At 43.9% G+C, this 26,417-nt stretch overlaps 3 protein-coding genes and 1 long non-coding RNA gene across 5 annotated transcripts; 1 reads left to right on the forward strand and 3 right to left on the reverse strand.

Moving 5' to 3' along the window:
* Positions 1-1,530: 1,530 nt before the first annotated feature.
* On the reverse strand, positions 1,531-5,844 carry LOC119185916 (BEN domain-containing protein 5-like). Its single transcript, XM_075872197.1, has 11 exons — positions 5,306-5,844; positions 5,109-5,248; positions 4,913-5,014; positions 4,380-4,635; positions 4,216-4,263; positions 3,486-3,524; positions 3,356-3,400; positions 3,176-3,253; positions 3,054-3,091; positions 2,157-2,376; positions 1,531-1,688 (listed from the first exon to the last, which is right to left on the reverse strand). Exons 1-11 carry the CDS (start codon positions 5,496-5,498, stop codon positions 1,546-1,548), a joined length of 1,302 nt encoding a protein of 433 aa, XP_075728312.1. The 5' UTR covers positions 5,499-5,844; the 3' UTR covers positions 1,531-1,545.
* Positions 5,845-6,177: 333 nt separating this feature from the next.
* Positions 6,178-7,042, reverse strand: LOC142769192 (uncharacterized). The gene is made up of 2 exons (XR_012885704.1): positions 6,965-7,042; positions 6,178-6,854 (listed from the first exon to the last, which is right to left on the reverse strand). It is a non-coding gene; the product is annotated as an uncharacterized LOC142769192 (long non-coding RNA).
* A 9-nt stretch (positions 7,043-7,051) lies between these two features.
* Positions 7,052-8,719, reverse strand: LOC142769193 (uncharacterized). The gene is made up of 3 exons (XM_075872200.1): positions 8,279-8,719; positions 7,469-8,142; positions 7,052-7,354 (listed from the first exon to the last, which is right to left on the reverse strand). The coding sequence occupies exons 1-3, from the start codon at positions 8,482-8,484 to the stop codon at positions 7,233-7,235; spliced, it is 1,002 nt and encodes a 333-aa protein (XP_075728315.1). The 5' UTR covers positions 8,485-8,719; the 3' UTR covers positions 7,052-7,232.
* A 5-nt stretch (positions 8,720-8,724) lies between these two features.
* On the forward strand, positions 8,725-13,452 carry LOC119181014 (uncharacterized). Of its 2 annotated transcripts, XM_037432165.2 has the most exons (3): positions 8,725-9,919; positions 10,452-10,569; positions 10,922-13,452. In XM_037432165.2, exons 1-3 carry the CDS (start codon positions 8,861-8,863, stop codon positions 12,187-12,189), a joined length of 2,445 nt encoding a protein of 814 aa, XP_037288062.1. In that variant the 5' UTR covers positions 8,725-8,860; the 3' UTR covers positions 12,190-13,452. The 2 variants fall into 2 exon arrangements, with proteins under 2 accessions (XP_037288062.1, XP_075728314.1); XM_075872199.1 differs by having other exon boundaries at positions 10,452-11,061.
* Positions 13,453-26,417: the final 12,965 nt, after the last annotated feature.

Genomic DNA, 26,417 nt, shown 5'->3' on the forward strand with positions numbered 1-26,417 from the left:
CGTTTTTCCGTGTTTTGACACAATAATAATGAGATCTAACAGACAATAATGCCAAGGAATGTATAGGGGAAGTTATTAGAACAAATGTAATGTATATAATTGAGAGGAAAGAAAAGTGGGTGAAAAATAACCAGCCGTGAGCAGGAATCGAACGCCTTATTCGAAGGTCGTAGGTTCGATTCCTGCTCTCGGCTGGTTATTTTTTCACCCACTTTTCTTTCTTATTTACATTACATTCGTTCTACTAATGTTCCCCTATACATTCCTTGGCATTATTGTCTGTTAGATCTCATGTATATATATAATGTGTGTGTGTGTGTGTGTGTGTGTGTGTGTGTGTGTGTGTGTGTGTGTGTGTGTGTGTGTGTGTGTGTGTGTGTGTGTGTGTGTGTGTGTGTGTGTGTGTGTGTGTGTGTGTGTGTTGTAGTGTTCCTACTTAAAATAACGGAACAGCATTAAAGCTTCAGTATGGAACTGGCGTCCATCTTAATCTGCTTTATTTTTCACTTCATCCCCCTCTTCTTTCCTGCCCCGGCCCTCGCGCTTCTTCATCTTCTGTCCAAAGGCTCATACCGCTTCACCCTTCCCGCTTTCTTTTAATTACCCCTCCTGGGGTAATACTTGAAGACATTCCCAATTGAAGCACATTCAACAGATCCACGTTCACCAGTGTACCAGACAGTCTTCAAAATTCCGTTCTGGGTGGCTGTCTTGGTCACAGAGTAAGGCCCATAAAATTTGGCACTGGAATCTCTTATTCCTTTTCTCACTAGTACGAGGTCGGTGACTTGAATGTCTGGCATGTCTGCTCGATGCCTCTTGTCGAAATTCTTTTTCATTCGTTTTCGGTACCTCTCCTCCTGTGATTTTTGTTGCCTCTCCTCGACAATCTTGAGGTTTTCCAAGAGTCCCAACTCACGGTCTGCCTGCAGAATAGGGGTCTCTCCTGTAGAAGCGTACTGTGGACTGCACCCCAAGCCACTTGTGTAGGATCGGTTATGATGTTTTACGGCTGCTTCTAAAGAACATTTCCATCCCCCAGGAAAACTATCGTACATCTTGATGTATTCCCAGGTGAAAATTTCCTGTTGGTTTTCTGTTGGTTCCAGTATTGATGGTTTATTAGCACATTCCCCGTAGTTGATGGGACCAGTAGGTGATGGGACCAGTAGGTGATGGGACCAGTAGGTATTGGAACCAGTAGGTAATGGAACCAGTAGCTGATGGAACCAGTCACTGAAACCAGTATCCGAAACCAGCAGCTACTGGTTTCAGCTCAGGGTTGCATACATGCAACAAAATTGTTACTCACCGAGATGGAGGACGCCCCCAATCAACAAGGTGGTGCCCAAACGAACTCAAATGCATGTTTCTGCCCAATTTAGCAACTTTAGGGTTACAAGCACATAACTTTTATGGCTATCCAGATGGTTGTGCCATTCGATTAGTAAGTCAGTGCTTATTGTAACTTGCACGTTCTACATTCCTGTGCCAAGTTAACAGCATGCATTGGGCGTTAAACAAACAGCCTTAGTGTTTAAGAATTTATTGTGCTTGATCGTCAAACATCTGCTTGCGCACTTTCGATTTCAGGAGATCTTGGATCTTCTCAGCCAGGATCCTGGGCAGATTTTTTTCCGTGTCAGCAGTGTTGACGTCTTTCTGCTGTCCCCAGTGCTTGAGTGTTTCTACAAACAGACGAGTCGATTTTGAGCATTAGACAACAAAAAGTAGTGATTGCGGCAACGACAACTGCCACACCATAGAGGCAGAGCTTGGGTTTGAGCACTAAAGCTCCGACATCACTGGATTAGGAATGTGCATGACTTAGTTTCACAAGCTCCACAAAACCCAAGTTGTCCTGTTCGGCAGCTGATGGCAGTTAAATTTGGTGCACAGTTTCATGTGCAACAGATTGTCAGTTGAGCATAGGAGCCTACCATGCACCCCATCAAATTTAACCCAAACTCAGAGATATCTTTCCATATTTCCAGTACAAAGTGCAACTTCTGTTCACCCTATATACCAAAATTTTGTTTTGACAACTCGCAAAGCAAACAGCATGAATTTCACTCTTTCATTTTCGTTCATGCTGCCAGGCTGTGTAAAGATGACTTCCTGCATGCGCTGTGGAAAACTATTCATGCTAGTTGTACCTGACACAACAAGAAGTTTCTCCGGTGTCAGCGGCTGCTTGGGCTGCTCCCCCAATGCTCTCTTCCTGGAGCCAACGGTCCCTGTGACGCTCCTAGATGCAAGAACGTTGCTTCCCCATATAGCGTGGGCAGCATCCTTCACCACCAAGGTAGCCTTCTTGTTCCCAAATATTTTTTTTGCACACACACCACTTATTGTTACGCCTTTCGTCAAATGGAACTGTGAAAAAGCAAAATAATGGAGGAAAATCCCTACTGTAAGGAGCAATGAAACAAAAAATGCTGCATGTTACTTCTGCTAAACATACAACAAAACTAACAAATTGTTTAACCAATGCACCTGGCACAACACAACGATGTAGCACATGAATAGTATGTACAGTCTATCACACTTGTCTATGGTGCACAAGTGGTGTGCTGCAAATCAAATGCAGTAAAATGTTATTGGTTACTCTGTTAGAGACAATGCTTTTGAGCCTGTGCGGTTCATCTAGTATATTCAACTGCACATGAATGCAAGAAGTATCAGTGAAATTGAGTATCTGCTTTAGAATTTTGCCATATTTCATCCACACAGCACTGCTCAGGTGCTCAAGACAGGTGTGATCAGCACTGTACACCTTGCTATTGCTGATAATAAAAAAGAAAAACTGTGTGCTGGTCCCAACGGTATTCATACTTCTCTCAAAAAGTACACTGAGTAAAACTGAAGACTTGAGCATGCTAAAAAAATAAAAATGGTAAACATGCTGCAAGCAAGAAGCTTTAAGAAAGCTTTCGTAATTAACTATACCACCTAGATCTATAGAGTAGCTGTGACTACCAATAGAAAAAAAAACGGTTAAGCATGAAAAGCAGCTGCAGACAGTGACATTAAATTTCGAGCAAATTACTTACAGAGCCATCTTCCATATAAATGAAATCTCCATTTGGGCCTGCAAGAAAGATATCAGGTCCTTGTCATGGCACAAAAAAAAAAAAATTATTGTCAGAATATCTGAGGTGACATCTGAGCTGACCTGGATGTGTAGTGTTCTTTTCTCCACCAACAGTGCTTGTCCTTTCCTCTGGTTCTACAGCAGTAGATGAGCACGGTGCTACGCAACATTTAGAATTATTCAAAAATGGCTTATCTTGGTGCACAACTTGCTCTAATTGAAACAAAGTTTACTGTCTATGAAACCAGAGCTGTTACTTACGGAGAACACGTTCACTGCAGGCCATGTTGTCCATAATCAACAGATCTAAAGTTACAAAGATATAGTGACAGTAACTGTCACTCCAGTTTTGAAATGCAGGGAAGTATTATAAAAGAAGCAAAGTACTCACTTCCGACGAAGCTTTCTCCTTCATCTGTCTCAGAATGTGCTGTAATAAAAATGATTCAGGTGTAAAAGTTTAGATTTCAACCCCTCAAGCCTGTTAAATCTGGATGCTTTTGTTTAAAGCTTCATGCTAGTCAGAGCGTGCCTTAGAGCATTGGCTGCTTCTAAAAGCTACGATGAGGTGCACATCTCCAAGTCAATTCACTTCGGACTTTCAAACCAAAAATCACAATGTAACATAGCGATAAACCATACCAAGGAAAAATTTTGTTCGTTCGAGGTTTTCTCGATTGGCTACTCTGTTTTACAGTTCAAACTTTACTTTCATCTATCCACCTCCACTTTCAAAGAACCAACATCATTTCATTATCATGGCACTAGCATCTTCTATATTACATACTGACTGAAGCTGCCATCTTACTGCAGAACAGCTGAACTTACACTCCAAAGTTAATTCATGCTGTGTTTGGCGGGCACTTTTTCAAAACAAATAAAAAGTGCAGCACTCTTTGAACTCGTTCGGCAAGTTCATCAAGTAAAGCCAAATCTCTATAACCTTTACTTTGCACATACTACTGAGCGAGTTGCTTAGACAAAATATGAATAAATAAATAATAAAAAAGCTGACTTCATTAAACAGGTCAAAGTATGCTATATTACTGTCCCAGTGAAATATGGAACTGATGCATTTACTCAAGAGCATAGGTGTATGCAGTTCTTATGGGGAAACAAACCTGACAACATGCCCCGACTGCAAGGCACCCGGTCTTGTTCTACTGCAACTGCATGTACACAAAAAAAGGGTGCACAAGTTTTTATGTAGCACATGAGTTGTCATGTAATCATTATACATGGAGCTTTTGTCAAGTAAATAATGCAGAGCAAAAAGCATTCTTACGCTTGAAAAGCTTGCTTTCAAGGGATCTCTGCAGGCTTGCAACCTGCTGCTTTAGAAACTGGTTGTCGTGCTGCAGCTCCTCAGCACGCAATTTCCACATGTCTCTGTCCTTCTCAAGCTCTTTAACCACCAGCGCCTTCGTTCTCACCTTCCACACGTCTTTCTTCTTCTTCATTTGAAGAATTTCACTTTTTGGGCACAATTCATCACTATCGGAGGACCCGCTGTCCGACGGAGTGTCTGTCCCTTTCCTTGGCTGAAATTTCATCATGCAAAAAATGACTTCATGAATTCACTAGGATGGCTTGGTGGGCTAGTTGGTATTGCATCTTGAAGGCTACTGTGCACAATAGACAGGAACAACAGAAGCAACACAAGTATCGGCGCTTCACTTTGTGCTTTCTTCTGTTGTCCCTGTCTATTTATTGTGCCCTAGCTGTAGCCTTCAAGGGTCTCATGAGGGTTTTGCTTTCAGTAAAAAAAAATGCTTCTTTTATAGTACAGTGCACTAATGAAGACCATGGCACACTTACCTGTGCTCTAGGTTTACGCCCAGAGTGCGCTTTTTCCAGATTCTTTTTAAGAATTTCGTCATACATGTTTTTTTTAGCATTTGCTCTGTCGTTCTTTTGTTTCTGAAAGAAGTCGAAAGCACAATTACAGATGATGATCAATGCAAGACCAGCAAGTTTTCAGCCGTTTCAAAATGTAGGCAGCATAAATAGCAACCTTTCTTTCAGCCTTTTTTCTTTTTGTTTGGGACTCCACGAGCTCATCAGGATCATCATCTGACGTCGTTTCTTGCATAGGTATTTTTGGTATCACCAACCTCTTGGCCCGCATTTTCGCGCGGGCGTCATCTTCGCTTTCTGTAAGAAATTACGACTATAAAATTGGAACCGTAACATTTCACATACCACACATACCTGCCAGCATCAAGACTTGCGTGTTGTACAAACCAGTGTTTGTGTCATCCACGGGGTCTCGCCAGTACGCGCTGTAAACAAAGCGGTTGTCGTAGTCGCTGGTGTCTTTGGGATCAAACTTCTCGATGTCATGCACGTGAATGACGTGTAACCGTTTGTCGTGATCGTCCAGGAAACGAACAACAGCGTACATGGTAGTACTGATGATTTAACAAAGCCTTAAATGGCATCACACACACACCAATCTCTGAAAAAAATGTAGCAGTCGCGTGTCGCGCACGTGTCGTGTCCATTAAAAATAACACCATAACAACTCCTAGCGGCAAGACTGGGCAATACCAATAACTGCGTGCGGAACAAAATAAATAAATAAATACACCTATAAACAAATAAAAAATGCTTTAAATAAGCTTATAAACAGGTGTAAAAACTGTTCATGTTATAAACAATGTATAAACTTACTAAGATATAATTAAATAGATATGTGTTTTTGAAATCCGGGTTGCAATCCAACTAATTCAACGCCGTACAAGCCAATCCAAGTCGTTTGATTGTGTGAGATCATGGTAGGGTGGCTAGAATATGAGGTGTGAAAAGCGGCCGCAGAAACCGGTCCCCAAGGCGCGCCGATGCCGCTTGGGGCGCTGCACGCACCGGCGCGGGTAGCCTTTCGCAGGCGATGTACGAATGAGCGCGCGCTGCTCGCCGCAGAAAAACGAAGCAGTTTTAGCTGCCTATAGGCAGCTAAAACTCATCTGAGTTAATGTATACATTAACTCAGATGAGTCACGCATTAAGAGCGCCAAAATTTACCTATACCGCTAAGCGTGTGACTTGAGAATTGTTCCCAGCAGCATAAATTTAGCAGACACTTTTTCACAAAAACACAACTTTATTTCCACGCATGCCATTCATGCACTGCCACTAGAGTACGCATGGCTTTACTCTCCGCCCTTTCTTTTCGTCTTCCTTTTGGTTCATCCCTTTCAAAAAAAAGTGGACACGAGTGAGGCAATAAAATCGCACCACACTTTTCGTCAAAAAAGCAGCATGCTTTGCGCAACCAATTTGTTGCGTCTCGCCTATCCCCTTCATCATCTCAACGGCCGATTTGGCATGAAGACGTGATGTGCTCAAGAAGCGAGTGATTTTGTTCTCAAGGGATAATATCAGGTTATAGAAGGAATTCGACGGATACAAAAGTCCTCCGAGATCCCACAGCTTGCTTGCCTGGGCTGGGAGATTTCCTGGCACATTTTCTTTAGAAGCAAGGCAGGCGTTCTTGCAATCATCACAATTACTACGAAGTACACGCTTTCTTGCGACATAACCTGCGACATAATACACAAGGCGGGCGTCACTTCGCTCAACAGTGTATGACGCATGATCTACAGACACTTCTAGCACGTCAGATGAAAGTCTTTCGTTGTCTTCGTTGTGATCTTCCACCTCGTGCAGCATTTCTTCCAGAGAGAGAAGAGATTCCACCACTCCGTCAGCTACATTGCCACCCTTCGGACTCTTTGCCAGGCTATAGAAGCTGAGGCATCTATAAATAAACAATGCATATTTTACTCACAACAGCAGTCAAACATAATCAGATGCGTAACAAGTTTATACGACATGCAACATAAGGCGTAAAATTTGATAATAAAATACCTCGTGATAACAACAAACTGTGCAGGGGTTGGGTGATCATTGCCACCACCTGCCTGCCGCACGATTCCGAAACAGCGCAGGAAGAAGTTTCAGCTGAAATAATTAAGAAGCTATTAGTAATGAATCTATAACAACTTAATGGGACAGTGTACCTTTTCCTCTAACACAGATGCAATGATTTGTGAAGTCTTTTCTCGCATCTTCTTCAGGGCATCCTGCAAGGTAAGCAGCTTCATTTTCTTTTTCTTCAACGTACGAACAGCCCATTTCAGTCGTTGTGCAGCTGTTCTTGCAAGTGGCCGCTTAGTCTTTTTTTTTTTAGACGGAGCAGACGAGCCTTCAGAAGGTTTCTGCATTTTCTGCAGGCAGTACAACGTCCAGATGAGCCATCTGTAAAGTGTACCATAATCGGTGGATAAGTCTAACCAAAGCAGGGACAGGTATCTACAGGCTCAAATAAAATATTTTAGGCAGGGTTTGCGCAACTGCGATATCTCATAATACCTTGTAGCGAAATCGATGAGGAACCATCGCAAGAAAGGGAGAAGACACGATTTTGAGATAGCTTCGCCTTGCTTTCCAAATTCAGTGGTTGGAACTCTTCCATTGTCCCAATTCCTACGCAGGGTGTCAATGTGTCTGCATACTTGAGAAGATCCTGTGCTTGGCTCACTGTCTGACAGCCACTTTTTTTGAATAGGAACCCGTTCAGAAAGATGCTGCACTGAGCAGCTGCTCCTTCCTCAGCTTCAAACAACACTATCTTGTTGTGAATAACAGGAGGTGTTAAATCTCTGTCCAATTTAGCGGTCTGGTAGCATAATGCATTCGTTTGCTCGAACTTCTGCATCGACCACAACTCGCTAGGACGGTGAAGCATAGCACTTAAGGAATGCAGCTGTTCGGTCAACATGACGTTCTGTTCTGAAACGATCACGTCATGGTCAATCGCTGAGCCTTCTTCGACATTGTCGTGGTTCACACTAATTCTTTTACTCGAAACAGCACTTTCAGCCACGCTTTTCCGTCTCTTTCTCTCCTTGGGCAGAGCTTTCGTCAAGTATTTAGGCAAATTAGGAAAAATCGTCGGCACGGCGTCATTTGTTAAGGTCGGCACAGCGCGCGGCATGTATACATCTTCACCATTAATCCTATGTTTGAACGTACGCACGACAAATCTGTGAAAAAGAAAAGAGAAAAGGACAGCCAATTGGTTATGTTGCAATGCAGCATGTGACACGTGGAACGCAAGTAAGCAAAATTGGTCTCTTGCTCGGGTGTGCGAACACCGTGCCTTCTATTTTTTGTACATACCTTGGGTCGAAGTGCTTCTCGCACACTGCGGAGTTCTCGTCAAGCTGTTTGTCCGCTCTTGGAATAGCACGAATCCATTTGTCGAACAGCACACTACACGTGGGAGCTCGGAAAAGGGAAACTTTCTCTCCTGAAGAATTATAATATCCAGTGTTGCAGCCAGGCACAAAGCACCAACGTTGCGTCTTCTTTTTTGTCGTTGACATCTTCGGACATTTCAGAGAGACTCAACGCAATCACCGATCGACGACATACTTGTAAGACAGTGCGACTGCTAACGAAAAAAATTATGGCGCGACTGAAGCAAACCCAGCGAAGTGCGCCGCTCACTACCCGCGCCGCTGCCATCAGCGCCCCTAGCGGCATCGGCGCGCCGAAGGACCCTCTCCGCCAAGCGAAAGGCGCCCCGCTCATCACACCTCCCCATTCTAGCCACCCTAATCATGGAGAATGTGCGAGTCCGAGCGAACTATGAGCGAACTGTCGTGATTGTGCGCGTGAACACAACGTGTGGCTTCATTACTTAGAAGGTTTTCGGTGAGTTTGCAGTGCGATATTTGCGTGGATCCGCACTGAGGGAGTATGCCTCGTAGAAAGGAATACCTAAACCCAGGCAGCGCCTCCGCCATCCCGTATTCAACGAAAACATATCTCGAAAGATCAGCCTCGAGCGTGCAACAATCACGTCGTGGACTGCAGCAGGACACAAATGTCGCTGGCGGGTCGACTGCTCCGACAGCACTTCGCGTACTGACGCAACCTCCGCAGACTGATGTTGAAGGCGACTGTGACTCTGAATCGGCACATGAAGCGGCCCCAAGTGACGAGCCGCAGCCTTCCGTTGGCGCAGAAATGACAGACGAGCCACAGGGAGATTTAGGGAGCTTCTCTAGTGACGATTTGCTGGCACTGACTGTCAATTTTGTCCTCGAATTTGGCATCCCTTGGAAGGGAGTCGAAGCACTCCAAAAGTTGATAATGCACATACTTGAACGACATGATATACCAGTTACTAAATATCTTTTCAAGAAGAGTGTCGGGGCAGAAATAAAAGCCGCCCGGTTACACTTCTACTGTGAAAACTGTATGACGCTCCTTGCCGTAACAAGTGGCGACCTTGCAGCGCGGAATGCAGTGCGGGTAACGTGCACCGTATGCGGGCAACGTAACAGTGGGCCGCAGATGCTACGCGATGGCCACTTTTTCATAACCCTGCCCATCGCAAAGTTGCTGTCTTCGTTACTTGCCGAGAATGATGCGAGCACTGCACTCCACGAAAGACTGAATTCAATAAACGAGAGTATGTCTGTCGACAAAGATGAAATGACAGACATAATAGATGGCACCTTATACAGGGCACTTAGGCGCGAATTGACATCAAAAAATGATATCACTCTCACTGTTAACAGTGATGGAAGCGCCGTGTTCAAGTCATCGAAGTTTTCTGTGTGGCCCGTTCAAGTGATGGTGAATGAACTCCCAGTGTACATGAGGCAGAAAAATGTGCTTGTGTCTGCTCTGTGGTATGGCCAGAAACATCCCGACATGACTCTCCTACTGAACGCATTTGTTGAACAAATGGACGGTTTGTCGACCAGTGGGATCACATGGAAGGCAGGCAACGAAACTGTGCATTCCAAGGTAATTTTTTTTTAATTATTAAAGCTGCTTGAACAACACGACTTCAAGACATTCTAGTTGTAAATGCTGCACTGAGCTACAATGCATAGACGAGGCTACATTGTTGTGCCAGCTAATTTCTTCCAGTCATGATGAAATCCAGGCCACTTGGGCATAATGACACCATGGAGGATGGCACACTAGTTCATCTTTGTGTGTATTCTTTTCTAGTGCGACTTTATCTCTAAATACTGTCAATTATCTAAGTGTCAAAGTGGTATTTACTGCATTGTGTTTACTGTAACTGTTACAACTTACGGAGATCATGTCCCTTTATGCAAAAGCATGAAAAGTGCTTCTTCTGAATGGATTGTTATCAATTGAAAACTGTTAATAACATCACCCGATCTTTTCCTTGTCCTCAATGTCTACTGCAATAATTGACTTGTGTCTGGCAAAGAAAACAAGCCCTCTATCCATTTCCTTTTTGTTGTACTTCATTGCAGAGGGTAGTTAGGGCTAACAGCTTCCTTTTTTGTCCTTGCTCATGCAGGTGTACTGCTTCAGCTGCAGCGCTGATGCACCAGCACGGGCAGCCATGCAGCACCTAACCCAGTTTAATGGGTATTATGGCTGTGGATGGTGCTTGCATCCAGGGGCAGCTGTGAATGGTTAGTAAAGATGTCGCATTACTGCATAACATGGAGTCAGATTTCTGACTAGATATGTTGATCAGAGTTTCTCTCTTTTTTAGCAATTTTTATGTAAACATTCACCTTGTTTAATGTATCTGGGGTTGCCATTTCTCATCTCAGAGGCAAAAATGTGCTTTATGTCGTAGCGATTCTATGTTTCCAAATTCTGGCACATAGTATGTTTTTCTAAATGTGTTCTAGAAGTAAATTCTCAGAAATATCACTGAAAACAAGTGTGCCATTTACAATCAAGCTTAGCTGTGCGAGATTTTACAAACTTCTAAATTTGTGAGGTTCTCTGTTTTTTTTTCTTACTATTGCCAAACAGGAACTGTCAAGTATCCTGTGGACACTGTTTCACCTGACAGGACAGCAGAAGGCACAAAGGAAATCATGGCCAAGGCTGCTGAAGCTGGAAGACCAGTACAGGGAGCAAAAGGCATCACGCCTTTGATTAATCTTCAGCACTTTAATATAATCTGGGGCTTTACTCCAGATTATATGCATTGTGTGCTTCTAGGTGTGGCACGGCAGATGACGGAGGACTGGCTCTCTAATGTAGGCGAGGAATATTACATTGGGGCACCACAAACTGTGGCAGTATTAGATCAACGTTTGTGCTCTATAAAGCCGCATAGCTGTATGCCACGACTTCCCCGCTCAGTTTCTCTGAGAAAGTATTGGAAAGCCTCGGAGTGGCAGCAATGGCTACTGTATTTTTCATTGCCTTGTCTGGAAGGCCTACTTCCACGGCAGTATCTTAAACATTTTGCATTGCTTGTGAAAGGTATTGCCCTTCTTCTGCAGGACACAGTGTCCCTCAGTGACATTTCTGTAAGCACAGACTGCTTGGTAAAGTTTGTTGTCGACATGCAGTTTCTCTATGGAGAAAAAAACATGACTTTCAATGTACATCAATTGTTGCACATGGCTCAGAGTGTTCTGAACCAAGGACCTCTTTGGGCACATTCATGTTTTGCTTTTGAGTCTAACATTGGCCAAATTAAGCAGCTGGTCACATCAGCAAAAGGTGCCCCACTGCAGATTGTAGAGCGCTTAATGATGGCCAGCAACTTCAGGTATCTAAAGGCTTCAGCTAGCCCTTGCACTCTGAAGTTTTTGACAAAAGCTGGCCCATCAAATAGTAAAGGTGGTTTACTGCTCAGCAAACCCCGAGCTGTGTCTGACCAGCTGCTTCACCTTGTGCAGGACCATGTTGGCAACATCGTTAGGGGCCGTGTCATGGAACATGACCGAGTGATTGTATCACCGGGTGTTCGGTTTCACAGTGAGCAGTACTCAAGGCCGAACAAAAGTGACAGCACTGTATTGCAAATATATTTGGGAACGTGCTTGAAGTTGAAGCACATTGTTTCTATTAGGGATTCGTCAGGAAATGTAAGGATTTTTGCACTGTCAAACAAATTCTTGTCACGTCGTGCATTTGGCACTGAGCACATAATGAAATCAGAGGATGCGAATTCCCAACAGCTAGTGGAGCTGTCTGCCAGTGTTGTCCCTTGCAACTATGTAGAGGTCAATAGAAAGTGTTTTTTTCAGAGAATTTCTTTGAAAATGCTCTCTGGTGGTTGTTAAAGGGACGCTTAAGAGCAACATTGAATTAGTTTCATCATTCTATAAAAAGGTCTCATCATATAAAAATCGCACCAATACCTTCTTATACCTACTTTTTGTACTTTTTGTCAGAAACACTTCACATCTGTAAAATTAGTTTTTTTTGTTCCTTGTGTGTTGTGGCTTTATTAATAATTCACTGCTCAAGCCACCTTCTAAATTACAATGATATGAGTAGAAACCTCAGATGTGTACACCGCATTGTCATTGCATGTCAAGCTGTTAAATGAATGGGCTGTTAAAAAGAACCTCCACATGTCAGTGAACTGCAGGTGTAGATGTTTGTGGATTGTGCAGTGAAACAGTTGTTTTTAGAGGAAGTGAGAAATGCCATTTTCAATTGATTTAGCTATTGCCAATTTGTGCAAATTCATGCTGTATACTGTCGAGTGCCTCTTGAATTACTAATAAACTTCATGATTGTGAGTATTGACAATTCTCATTGTTTAAGCCCAGCTTTAGCCCTGTCTCTGGGTGTAAACATTTTGTATTATAAAAAAAAGAAGAGAAAGTGTGCGCTGTTGTACAGTACAAGGTTTAATGTGCACTGGGTTGGTCAAATGTTCCCAGGCAGTGCTGTCATAAGATTACAAGCGTAGCAGCCTGGGAACGTTTGAGCACCCCTTTATATTTGAACACACCTTGTGTGTTCAGGGTGCATGCAACTCTTCAAAATTCCTCCCTTTTTTCTCTGTATCCTTTGTACATGTATGTTTCCAAATTAAATAACAATAAAACCATTGAAATAAAAAAGAACATATTCGAAGCCTAAAAGTCTAGGAATTTGTCTATGAGCTGCTTCTTTGTGCTTAGGCAGCAGTGTAGATTCACCAAACTTCATTTCAGCACCAATATGCTTTGTTCTTCAGGGCATTAAAAATATGAAACACTGTTAATGAAGCGATAGACACCTACTGTGGCTTAGGTGCTGGCTCCCTTCTGGTGTTGCACTGTTTTCTTCACGACATTTTTTATTGTTCATTTCCCCACCTGTACGTCAACCTTGTCGTACATTGTCTCTTTCTCGACTTATCTCTCTGCTTCACTATGTCTCGTGCATTTATGCCACAAAATTGGTTTCCCCATCATGTGAGCAGCATGTTAAGTTAGTATACTCCAACGAAGCAAAGCCTAGTTTATGCTTAAAAAGTCTCCGCAGCTAATCTGAACATTTTTTGTGTGTAGTGAACTACTTCTTGTGGAATAAAGGCTTCACTATCACAAGCACTATGTTCATTATAATATAAACTTATTAGAACTAGTCAGAATGTTGAAATGCAGAGCACCCACAAAAATATTCTTTGGATATCTTCTTTAGTCCTTCGAAAACCCAAGACACTGCCTTGAATTCCCTTGACTTTTGTTTTTTGAAACCTGTATAAACAGTCTCTACGTCATATTTCTCTATACTACATCTTAATTGCTCAATGTATTGGCACACCACTTTCAAGTACAGTAAAGTCTTAGTTATAATCAGAAGATACAAGCCTCATGATTGAATGTTTCGGCTAGTTAGAGTTCTCAGGAAACCACGAAGTGGACCACCACTATAATCAGTTCAAGCAGCTGAGAACCGTCCGGTATTGCCTAATGGTCCCAGCAGCATCCCAGGGTGAAACCAGTAGCCTGCTTGAACCAGTACAGAAAACCAGCAAGCATCCTGCTGGTACCAGTAGAGCCAGCAGACAGGGTACTGGTCCCAGTAAAGAACCAGTAGGCACCCCACTGGAACCAGCAGAAAACCAGTAGGCACACTGCTTGAACCAGTACAACCAGCAGGTAGCTTGCTGGGACCATCAGCAAACCAGTAAGAACCAGTAGGCACTTTGCTGGAACCAGCAGAAAACCAGTAGGCACCCTGCTGGAACCAGTACAACCAGCAAGAAACCAGCAGATTAACTGCTGGTTCCATCAAAAACCAACAACTCCCAACAGAAAACCAGCAGGAAATTTTCACCTGGGTTGTTTCACGTCCCGTATGGCACGTTCTGCAAGCCCATTCGCCGCAGGATGGTATGGCGCACAGAACTTGATCGATACATTGTGATCTCGAGCCCATCTTACTAGCTTTTCACTCTTGAACGCGGGGCCGTTATCGCATACGATTGTCCGCGTAGTTCTAAACATGTCCCTTTCGAGAAGGGTTATGACGCTATTTGCATCTTCTTTTCCTGCTCGTGCCGCGACCATCCTGGTGCATTCATCTATGGCCAGCAGAAAAGCTTGCGTTTTTCTGACTCCTTCCCGTTTCTTGTTAAGTTCGGCGAAATCCAGGTGAACTACTTCAAAAGGCACGTTCGAGTGGCAAGGTAGTATCATGGTGTCCGTAGGCTGTTTATACTTGACTTTGTGTACTTGACACACATGGCATGAACGAACGTACTGACTAACGTCTTTCTTCATGTGAGGCCACGTAAACCTCTTGACCAACTTGTTGTAGGTACGCCAAAAGCCGTCGTGTCCTCCAGATTCTGGGCTATCGTGGTACAAGTAAAGCACTTTGGAAACAAGAGTTGATGGGACTTGATACCGACCTTCCGTAAAAACCAGTTGTTCTGAGCCTTCCCACAGCTTCAATTCTTCAGATTTTTCTGTGTTGTTTTGTACCATCAATCTTGATAGAGCATCTGCATCGGTTAAAAGCGGTCCTGGTCGGTGCGAGATGGTAAAGTCAAATTGCTGCAAGTAATTCACCCATCTGGCGATACGCCCTTTAGTTTGGGTCATATTCAAGAGATGAGTGAGTGCCTGGTGATCGGTGAACAAAGTGAACTTCGTACCTTCCAGGTACGTGCGGAAGTAGTCAACGGCCTTCAGAACCGCCAGTGCTTCTTTTTCCGTAGTAGTGTAGTTTGTTTCAGACGGCTTGAAAGTGTAACTGTAGTAACCGACTACGTGTCGCTTTTCTCGGCCAGATGCTTCAATACATTTTTGATACAACACTGCACCAGTCCCATAATGTGAGGCGTCAGTGTTCAATTCAAAGGGTAAAGTGAAATCTGGTATACGCAGAACGGGGTCAGAAGAAATTCTGTGCACCAAGTCACGGTAGACTCTCTCACATTCGTCACTCCATTCAAAGGGAACTTCTTTCTGCGTTAAGCGCGTGAGGCATCTAGTTTTGACAGCAAAGTCCTTTATGAAAGATCGGAAATGTCCTGCCAATCCCAAAAACACACGCAGTGAATGGACGTCATATGGTTTACTGGGAGATCTTCTCGACGGACTCTTGTTTTGTGCTTTTGGTGTTCCCATCGAAGACTCTTCCAAGAAACACCACTTTTCGTTGAAAGAATACACTCTTCTTAAAATTAACCTTGAGATGTGCCAAGCTCAAGGCGTTTAACACCTGAGACAGATGGTCCTGATGCTCAGCCTCTGTTTTGGAGAAGACTATAATGTCGTCTATGTACACATTACAAAAAACACCAAGGAATGGCTTTAGGACGTCGTTCATGATCTTCTGGAACCACGCTGGCGAGTTTTTCCAACCGAAAGGGAGCCGGTTGTATTCGTAGAGATCGAATGGCGTGATAAAAGCAGCCGGCCATCGAAGCCATCATGTGGGTGACGTTCTTCATAGACGAGACCTCCGAGGAGATCATCTTTTCGAAGTACCAAGTTCAAGACGAAGCAGCGGTAGACCTACCTCGTGAGCTCAGCTCGGAAGAACTCGTAAACCTGGTTGTGGAAAAGGCAGCCGTAGACACTACTGAACTACGACGGAAAGGTGCTGTGAAAGTGAACTTGCGTGTGGCGACCTTCAACGACCTAGTTCTTGAACCAGCGCGTCGAAAACACTCAGGATCACGATCTCCGACGGAAGAGGTGAGCCTCGTTTTGAAAGCTTTTCAGCTGCAACAGGAACAGATGCTTCAACAAAACCAAATAATGACATCTCTTATAAGCTCTCTGAATGCTGAGAGACCGACACCTAATTTCGTAGAACCTGATGCTTTCGACGGTGTGTCTTCAAATCCAGAAAGTTGGCTTGATTTCTACGAATATGCCGCTGGAAAAAACAAGTGGCTCTCTGATGAGGCTAAAATCACCAACATGCGCGTTTACTTGAGAGGTGTTGCGCGAAAGTGGTATGAAACATGCATTCTGGAAGACAGTGACGACTCTTGGAGCCAGTGGAGGAAAAAGTTTTTGACTGCATTCCGAAGCAATCCAGTAGAAAGATGGAACACGGCGCTTAATTTCAAGTCTGAGCAAAGCTGCCTTGTCGAGTACTTCTTTGAGAAACGCCGTCTTTTAAAGCTGGCGGAGCCTTTGCTTCCATCTACGGCCGTAGTTGCCTTAATAATGCATGGATTGCACACTAACGTGTTGAAGCAAGTGCAAATACTGTCACCAAAGACTCTAGATGACCTCCTCGCGTGTCTTCAGAACATACCATCAGCTTCGGAAACAAGCATAACCGCCGAGTCAAGCAGCTGTTTCAGTCGGAGTAAATCGGACTGGTCAAGCCGCGCTCAGCGAGAACCGAGCCACCTCGCAACTCGCACAGATAACTTGCCCTGGCGTGTTCCAAGAGGTCGAGTGAATAATATCGACACTGAAGCTCAGGAGTATTCGACAGAAAAAAACTAATAAACGAGGGTGATCAGTCCCACCCGATGACTCCAAATGAGACTGTTTATTTAAGTTGCTCTAGCCTACTTCATATGTGTGTGTGTGTGTGTGTGTGTGTGTGTGTGTGTGTGTGTGTGTGTGTGTGTGTGTGTGTGTGTGTGTGTGTGTGTGTGTGTGTGTGTGTGTGTGTGTGTGTGTGTGTGTGTGTGTGTGTGTGTGTGTGTGTGTGTGTGTGTGTGTGTGTGTGTGTGTGTGTGTGTGTGTGTGTGTGTGTGTGTGTGTGTGTGTGTGTGTGTGTGTGTGTGTGTGTGTGTGTGTGTGTGTGTGTGTGTGTGTGTGTGTGTGTGTGTGTGTGTGTGTGTGTGTGTGTGTGTGTGTGTGTGTGTGTGTGTGTGTGTGTGTGTGTGTGTGTGTGTGTGTGTGTGTGTGTGTGTGTGTGTGTGTGTGTGTGTGTGTGTGTGTGTGTGTGTGTGTGTGTGTGTGTGTGTGTGTGTGTGTGTGTGTGTGTGTGTGTCGCCTTCATCATGGCGACATCCAAGAAAGTCATCAAAATCCTGAAGTACTCAAGCACATCTACGGGCGTCCCCTTTGACAAGTGGCTCCGGCTCTTTGAGGTGAGGACTGCGGTTGCAGCATGAACGGAGCAAGACAACCTGTGCTACTTCTCCGAATACCTTGAAGATAAGGCTTTCCGATGGTTTCTTACCGAGGTTTTCGACACAGACGCGTCTTGGGAGAGCTTATGTGAACGCATGAAGAAACGCTTTATGAGCGGCGTCACGGATCCTTTTTGCCAATTCATTCATTGCCGGTTGCGAACAGGCCAGAGCTTGAAGGAATACTATAATGAAAAAATGTCTCTCGGACGCCTCGCCGACCTAAAGGACACGCACCTTATATCAGGGCTCATCGACAGCCTTCCTGCGCATATGGAGATGGCGCTTGCTGGACTTACCTCGTCTATACCAGGCTTACAGCTGCACTTCGTGTAGAGTCAACCGTGCAGAGAGTGAAGTTACATCGCTTTCCACCAGCTCGGAATACACAGATTAACGTAACAGATGACAGAACCAGTCAGCGTCCACGTAATACCCCGGTACGAACACCCGTGCGTGAGTGCAAACACTGCGCGCTGGATGGCTTATCGCGACAGATGCACTGGCATAATGAATGCCCATGACGAGCAAGCATTTCCGCCCTCTCCACCAACCAGGGAAATGAGGAGGGCAACCCAAAGTTCATGTAATTCACTTTGATATTCTCATTAACGGGTACCCTGTCAGCGCTACTCTTGATACTGTAGCTGCGATTACCTGTATCAGCGAAGCAGTGCTGAAGGCACTTCACCTGCAAATAATGAGGAATTCATGCATCTCAGTTCAACAAGTCACATCATCTACCAAAACTTTGGGTGGTATTGATCTAAAGGTACAGATAGGAAAAGTGACAAGAAAACTTCAGGCTCATGTTCTACAAGGCATGAAGAGCAACTTACTTCTTGGCTTGGATAGTGCTTGCCCCTTTAACTTGTCGCTGGACCTTGACACCATGACTCTGCGCCAAGAGAAAGACATCCTCCGTTCTCGTACACAAAACCACACCACGGCTAACATGGGAACGTCTTTTCAAGGTGTTGAAGTTTGCGATGTACTACATCTAAATAAAACTCAACAGTTGGCATTGAAGCAGCTTATCCACAAGTACGACGGCATTTTTTCCAAGTCACAGACAGACATTGGGTGCATCAATGGCGAAATGCATCGCATTCATCTCATCAATAATGTTTCCATTCGTAGAGCTCCCTATCGATGCTCAGAAACTGACAGCGTTGAAATGGACAGACAGATTTATGAGCTTCTCAAGCAAGGTGTCATACGACTATCTACCTCCCCATACGGTGCGCCAGCACTTCTGGCAGAGCACTTCTGCATTGACTACCACAAGCTAAACGAATTGACGGTGCCTGATGATCAGTCCATCTCTCGCATCGATGACATTCTCGATTCTCTGGGGAAATCTACGTACTTCTCGACGTTAGACATAACGTCAGGTTACTGGCACATGAAGATTCACCCTGATGACACTCCGAAAAAGGCGTATGTCACACGTATCGGTCCCTACGAGTGGCTTGTCATGCCTTTTGGTCTTCGGAATGCTCCGGCCACCTTCGAACGAGCTGTCAAACTTATATTGGCAAAACACCGTTTGCAGAACGTCACGAATTACTTCGATGACATTGTTGTCTACTCTGACACATTTCCAGACCATCTGAGGCATGTGGAATGCGTTTTGAAAGCTTTCAAAAGCGAAGGCATGAAGCTGACATTAAAGAAATGTCAATTCGCTCGAAGCTCCATTGAGTACCTGGGACACAAGATTTCGCATGGCACCGTTACTCCAAAGCAAAGCAACGTGGATGCAATCCTACGGTTTCCGACACCATCACGCCCTTAAGAGTTGAAGCGTTTTCTCGGCACTGTTAATGTTTACCGTCGATACATCGACCACTTCAGTCAAATTGCTCACCCACTGACGCGCCTGCTCAGCAAAGACGCCACCTGTAACTGGGATTTGGAGTGTGAACTGGCTTTCACTCAGCTCAAGAAATGCGCGACAGAAGAGCCAATCCTTAACATCTACGATTCCACTAAGCCTTGTGTGCTATACTGCGATGCATCCAACAGAGGTATCGGCGCCGTCTTGAAGCAGGATGCTGATGAAGGTAGAGAACATCCAATTGCGTACAATTCACGGAAGTTACGAAAACATGAAATTAATTACGCCATCACAGAACTCGAATGTTTGGCAATTATTGACGCCATTGATAAATGGCACTGCTATTTACACGGTAAACCTTTAAGTGTGATCACAGATCACACAGCGTTGCAATGGCTTAAAAGCATCAAGAATCCCCGAGGCCGACTTTTCCGGTGGTCCTTGAAATTATCCATGTATGACGTGAACATCAAACACCAAAAGGGCATTGACAACATTGAAGCTGATGCACTATCTCGAAGCCCGGTAGTTCAACTCCTATCTGCTGAGCAACTGCGAGAGCATCACAACGACAAACCACCCGGAAAGCAAACCATTGAGAACGGACTGAGTATAGTGATACGCAGAGGAATACGAAAAGTCTATGTGCCTTTTGTCCTCTCCAAAAAGCTCATGACGCTTTCGGTCATGTCCGGGTAAAGAAGACGTTGCGGCTTCTCTCTCCAGAGTACTATTGGCCCGACATCATCACCGACGTGAGCGAGTACATACGCCACTGTGATACTTGCCAGCGCTGCAAGAAACCGAAGACCTAACGCTTTGGTTCCTTGGAATCTTTGCCACCAGCGGAACAACCATTTGATCTGGCCATAGGCACTATCGGAGGTTTTGACAACTACAGCTCATCTAAAAGATTCATTCACTTAGCCATTGATCATGCCACCCATTATGGCTGGGCTTTCGCACACAGTAATGAGACTTGCGACGCATACATCTGTTGCCTGAAGAGTATCTTCGCTGTTGGAAAGCCTCGGAAGTTCCTTTCCGACCGCAGCACAGGATTCACTGCCGGCAGATTTAAGCAGTTCCTCAAGCACAACAATATTCATCAGCTTTTAACGAGATTACAACGCCCGCAGTGTAATGGCCTAAATGAGCACACTAAGCAGATGATCGTTACTCGCCTCCGATGCAAGATCAACGACGAACCCCGAAAACCGTGGCCGCGTCTCCTCTCTGACGTTGTCGACGAGTACAATAGAACACCTCACGAAGTCACAGGCTACGCACTCTGCTTTCTTATGTATGGCACACCATCGTATCCCTATCTTCTTTCAGGCATTACTGAAAATCTGCAGGAAGCTCGGAAAAACGCAGTCCGCACTTCAGTGGCATATCACGAGAAAAACAAGATCCTATATGACAAGAAGTTCCTTCCATTAGAGCTTCAAGTGGAAGACTTTGTTCTATATGAAACATCCTGGCACCCGAAACGCGACAAACTCAGCGAAATCATGGAAGGACCCTATACGATCATATGCAAGATTTCGGCAGTTAATTACGAGATCGACCGCAGCGTGGTTCCACTCGGTCGCCAGACTAACATCGTTCATGTCAGGAGACTTAAACGATATTATCCGCCCCTGCATCTAGGTCTGTCTCGAGGGAGAGGGAAAGCGTGTGACGAACCACATGAGAACGGTGTGGTGGAATGGTAGAGAAGGAGAAAGACGAAGAAAAATAAATGGTTCATCGTACAGCCATCAAGTCTCCTGCATCATACACACACACACACACACATATATGTCTATATATTCCAATGCTACATTGAAACGTTACTGTAAAGCGTTTAGGTTAAAAAAATACCGCTCGACATATAAGCTCTGTGGCGTCGTAGTGACATATGCACTGGGAATCATATAAGGAGGCTTCAGATAAATAGCTTTCCTTAAACACCCAAAGGATAGTTATCTACAACGTGCCCTACCAAGCATGCTAATAATTAATCCACGAAACTTCTAGCGCTCAAATTCCAAGGCAGTTAACAGTTTTGGCGGAGCCATTTCAGTGCCAGACTTTCCATTCCAACTTCATCATTATATTTCCTGTAATAATGAATCTTGCAGGTATTGATAACATAATTAAGAAACTGAAACTTTTCACTAGGCTGTGATAAAATTACCATAGTTTTTTAAAAGCCACAAAAGCTTATTCATCAATTATTTTATTCAAGCTTATTCAGCAATTATTTGACATGGCATATTGCTCCCAGCCAAATGGGTGACCAGCAGTCTCTATTGAATTAGATGCCTATTTCACTCGAGCATTCCTTGTAAATATTTGAAAATATTTTGTCTTTATGCCTTGCTGACTTTTTAGAATCAAATTCTGTTTAAATGCGAAGCATTTCTTAGCGAACTTTGGCGACCTTGAGTGTATGTATGTATGTATGTATGTATGTATGTATGTATGTATGTATGTATGTATGTATGTATGTATGTATGTATGTATGTATGTATGTATCTATCTATCTATATATCTATCTATATATCTATCTGTCTGGACAGGAGACTTAGCTCTCCTGCTTGTTTTGATAAATATATCGATACCAAACTTGATATGGCATAACATGACTGCATGAAGAACATACTTGACTTGCAATAACATGAAAATCATAACACGAATGTCATGACTTACATTTCATGGTCCTGTAGCTTTTGCGGTGGCTTCATTCACATGGCATGTTATGAACTGGTATGGTATGACATGACTGCATGGCGAACACAAGCGACAAACCTTAACATGATAATCATGAAATACGTGTCATGTAACATATACCTTGCTCATGATGCGCTGGCGGCCGTTTCGCTAGCGTCACATATACCAATTTGGTATTACGGTACGTGAATGGATGACCAAAGTATGTGGCTGGTGCAAACATGATAATCATGGGATGCGTGTCATGTAACAACTTGACTACATGTTACGCTCGTGATGCACTCGCGGCCGTTTCGCTAGCTTCACATGTAGCAAACTTGGTATTACGCGAACAGACGACATAGGTAAATGCACATTCAAACAAGATAATCACGACATGCGTGCCATGTAACAACATGACTACATGCCACACTCATGATGCGCTTGCGGCCATTTCGCTAGCTTCACATATGTCGAATTCGGTATTACGTGACGTCAATAGATGACGAAAGTATGTGACTGGTGCAAACATGATAATCATGAGATGTATGTCATGTGAGAACATAACTACACACCACAGTCAAGGCGCCAATACATTTCAACGTCATGCAGTGCACGTGCTCACCGGCGTTCATTTCGTTGCGTCACGCCGGCATTGCCACGTCAGGCGCCAATCGTGCCATATACTCGCAGACGCGCGGCGTGCTGCGTTTCTTTAACGCATGTGCGTTTCAGCGCGTACAGCGTCCCTCCATCACGAAAAGAGGGGGACGCAGTGTTGTCTGAGTAACGCATTGGCGCAAAGTGCAGCACGTCGCATTTCACGCCGGTTGCCATCGGATCACGCCAACGAACGCTGCCGTGTTTGCTAACGTAGCGTGTGCTCACGTAGAGTGCTCGTATTTTGCTAACGTAGCATCGCTGCGCCTAGCGTGCGTGCGCGTCAACGCTACATTGAAGTATATTGGACCCTTCACGATGCGCTCGCAGCCGTTTTGCTAGCTCCACATATACCAAATTTGGAGTTACGTGACGTCAATAGATGAAAGTATATGACTGGTGCAAACATGATAATCCTGACAAGCGTGTCATGCAAAAACATGACAACATACCACACTCATAGCATACTCCGGTCATTTCAGTAGCTCCACATATACAAAATCTGGTATAACGTGACGTGAATAGATCTATGACGAAGGCAAACCACACATCTAAACATGATAACCACGACACATAAGTCATGTACAGCATCATTTAGCTCATCATTTACATATCATCGATTCCCACTGTACGTGGGATCTGCCAATTTTTTTTTTGCCACCACAACGCAGTTTTTGCAAATCGTACTTCTACGAAACTCAAATTATGCAATTCACACACAAACTTTGCATGATTCTTGATCACTATTCTTTAACTCACTGCATTTGTTTTACTTAATTTTTACAAGGTATGACAAGCGTTTGACAAGGTATGCTATAAACTATTTTGTTACAAACTATACCAGCTTAACAGTGACTGTTACCCTGTTTTCTTGGCTAAAATTCTTTCTTACTAACCGCTCCCAATTGTGTTTTTACTAGCAGTAGTGTAGCCAGAAATTTTTTTCAGGGAGGGTTCAACCGTACTTTATGTAGGTTTGTGCATGCACGTTTGTAGGTGTGCGTGCAAGCAAAATTGAAAATTTTCGTGTAGTTCGAACCCCCCTGGCTGTGCCCATGTCTCTTAGTAACTTTAACTTGAAGCACCCGGCTGTGAAATCTGGCATTCCACAAAGCATGGTTACTGTGTGCTTCAATCTTTATTTGCATAAATGACTTACCCTCATGTGTTTCCTCATACATCAACTAATTTGCCAGAGACTGTGTTGATATGAAGACAGTAGACACACGAGCGCAGAGCGATTCTATTTACGGCCAATACAGCTGCTGTCCAAGCAGCGACATGAGACGTCGTCATCTCGTTTGAGCGAGCTTTCTCATGCTGCTTGCCCCAACAGTATGAGGGGAGCATACATTCTTTGCATTTTCTCCTTAACTCTTTTTGCCTGTGACGTTTGAAGAAGCTAATATGAACTGCTTCAAGAATGACTAAACCAGTTGACGCACTTTTCGTCTACTTTGACTTACTTCGCTATGTTTGTTTCATATTGTACACATAACCTACAATAAGAAAGTGAACATTTATGCTCCAAACACAAATACAGAACTGGCCCAAGCATGGAAGCTGGTAATGAATCAACTACGAGTCAGGCTCGTCTGCAATAACAGGCACTTGGAACATCTTGCTGGGATGAGCTAGTTCAGAATAGAGCTACAACCTACTTTTATTTTGACGAGGCTGCACACCGTGCCCCTGTACAAAATAAAGGACTAAGCAGAAGGGTGCGCCCTTACTTACCAGATGGTCCTGGTGGTATTAGTGCTTTATTGCCCCTAAAAGTACACCTAAAGAAACACTACGACCCGCCACGGTGACCTGATTCCTAAGGTACTTGGCTGCTGACCTGCAGGTCGTGGGATCGAATCCCGGCCGCGGTGGCTACATTTTCTATGGAGGCGAAAATGCTTGAGGTCCGCATGCTTAGATTTAGGTGCGCGTGAAAGAACCCCAGGCGGTTGAAATTTACGAAGGCCTCCACTGCAGCATCTCTCATAATCATGTGGTGGTTTTGAGACATTAAACCCCAACGGTTATTACTATTACACTCAAACCTCATTATAATGAAGTTGCATCTAACGGGAAAATAGGTTCGGTATATCCGAAAATTCCTTATAAATGTACATTTTTAGCACTGTGTCTATTGCAAAAGTACTCTTCATTTACTGCGTTATAACTGAGTGTATGAAACACTCACCCCAAACAATCTTTATGCCACTAATTGTTTCGACTATGTCCCCTTGTAACTGCCCACCTGCTTGGACCTAAAGGTCTGCAGTATGTAATAAATAAATAAATAAATAAAACTGATATTTTCTTATATCTGAATTTGTTTTATCGAGGTTTGAGTGTATTAAAGAAACACTACGGCGGTTGTTTTCGTTATTTGATGCTTTATGTGAAAAACCGCATGGATCGTCTCTTCACAACTTGCACGATTGTCAGCATGCACACCGAATCACTGCTCTTCTCCTTGTCTTGATACGACAGTAGTTTGTCGTATCATGACGTGACCTTCTAGATCAGAAGGTCTCTATCTCACCTCAGCCAGCGAGTCACAGTGAAGAAAGTTTACTCCGGCAAGTGCTAGGACAGTGAGGAAGGTAGAAGAGGGGAGGAAGGAATTGTTAGCACAAAACGTCATCTAAAGTTTCGAACTAGGAGAAGGCCTGTCCAATATCTCGTACTATATGGGTAATTTCTGAAGGAGATTTTGCACCAGGTGTTCAATAACATACCTATACCGATCTCTCAAACGACTACAATATTGATACCGATTCTGATTTTTGTTTCACGGTTCTGTATCGACACATGATGAGCTCAAAGGGCGCCTCACGAAAAAGCATTTTGTACCAGTCATGCCTACGTAGCTCGGCAACATATACATTCAAAAATTTTAAATATATATATGAGACATAGGCTCATGTGCGTGCTGTTGTTTGACAGCGAGCTGCGCGTTTGAGATCCCCAGTCTATAAATTGCTCACACACTGGAGGTTCCACGTCCTGGCCGTTCTTGCAGAGTTTTAACACGCGCACTTGTGGGCGAGCAGCGATTGCAATGCCTAGGAAGCTTTCGGGCGTCACTGTGGTACAATTTTAGATCTTGAGGGGCCTAAGGGCCCTCTTTCCTGATTTCAAGAACTTCCCAAATCAACAAAATATTTTGACAGTAATCATCACTTTGTTATGGAATCGGTTGTCAGGGTATCACACTGGGGTGATTGCAATGACAATGTGAGTGGCAAATACCTCACCTGAACGATTCGCTAAAGAAAACTTAAATCTACACGCACCCACTAATGTACTGACTGGTTCATATTTAAGAATAATTTGAGGATGTAGTTGTTCAAACCGAGAGAACCTATAAAGTCTTGTCGAAATATTCACTCCATGAGAAACAATGAAGTCAAGCTGTATCTGGTGTTTAAATCGAAATGATTTTGAAGTTGAATACTAAATCATCTTGTGTGTGGTTCAGATAATATCCCAAATGTTTTTCTTCGCCATTATGCCGAAAGTATTACTACCTTCATCGTTGTGCTCTTTTGTTGTTCACTGTTGAGTGCAAAATTATCCTGTGATTGGAAGAGGGCTCGTGTTGCTCCCGTCTATAAGAAAGGCAATCATTCACTTGTAGAAAATTACCATCCCATCTCGTTAACTTCACTAGTTTGTAGAATGCTCGAACATGTAATATCTAAGCGCATCGTGAAATTTCTCGAGCAAAACTCTGTGCTGACTAAATTTCAGCATGCACG

This window comes from Rhipicephalus microplus, chromosome 8 (genome assembly GCF_043290135.1).
Source record: "Rhipicephalus microplus isolate Deutch F79 chromosome 8, USDA_Rmic, whole genome shotgun sequence".
NCBI classification, from domain to species: Eukaryota; Metazoa; Arthropoda; class Arachnida; order Ixodida; family Ixodidae; genus Rhipicephalus; species Rhipicephalus microplus.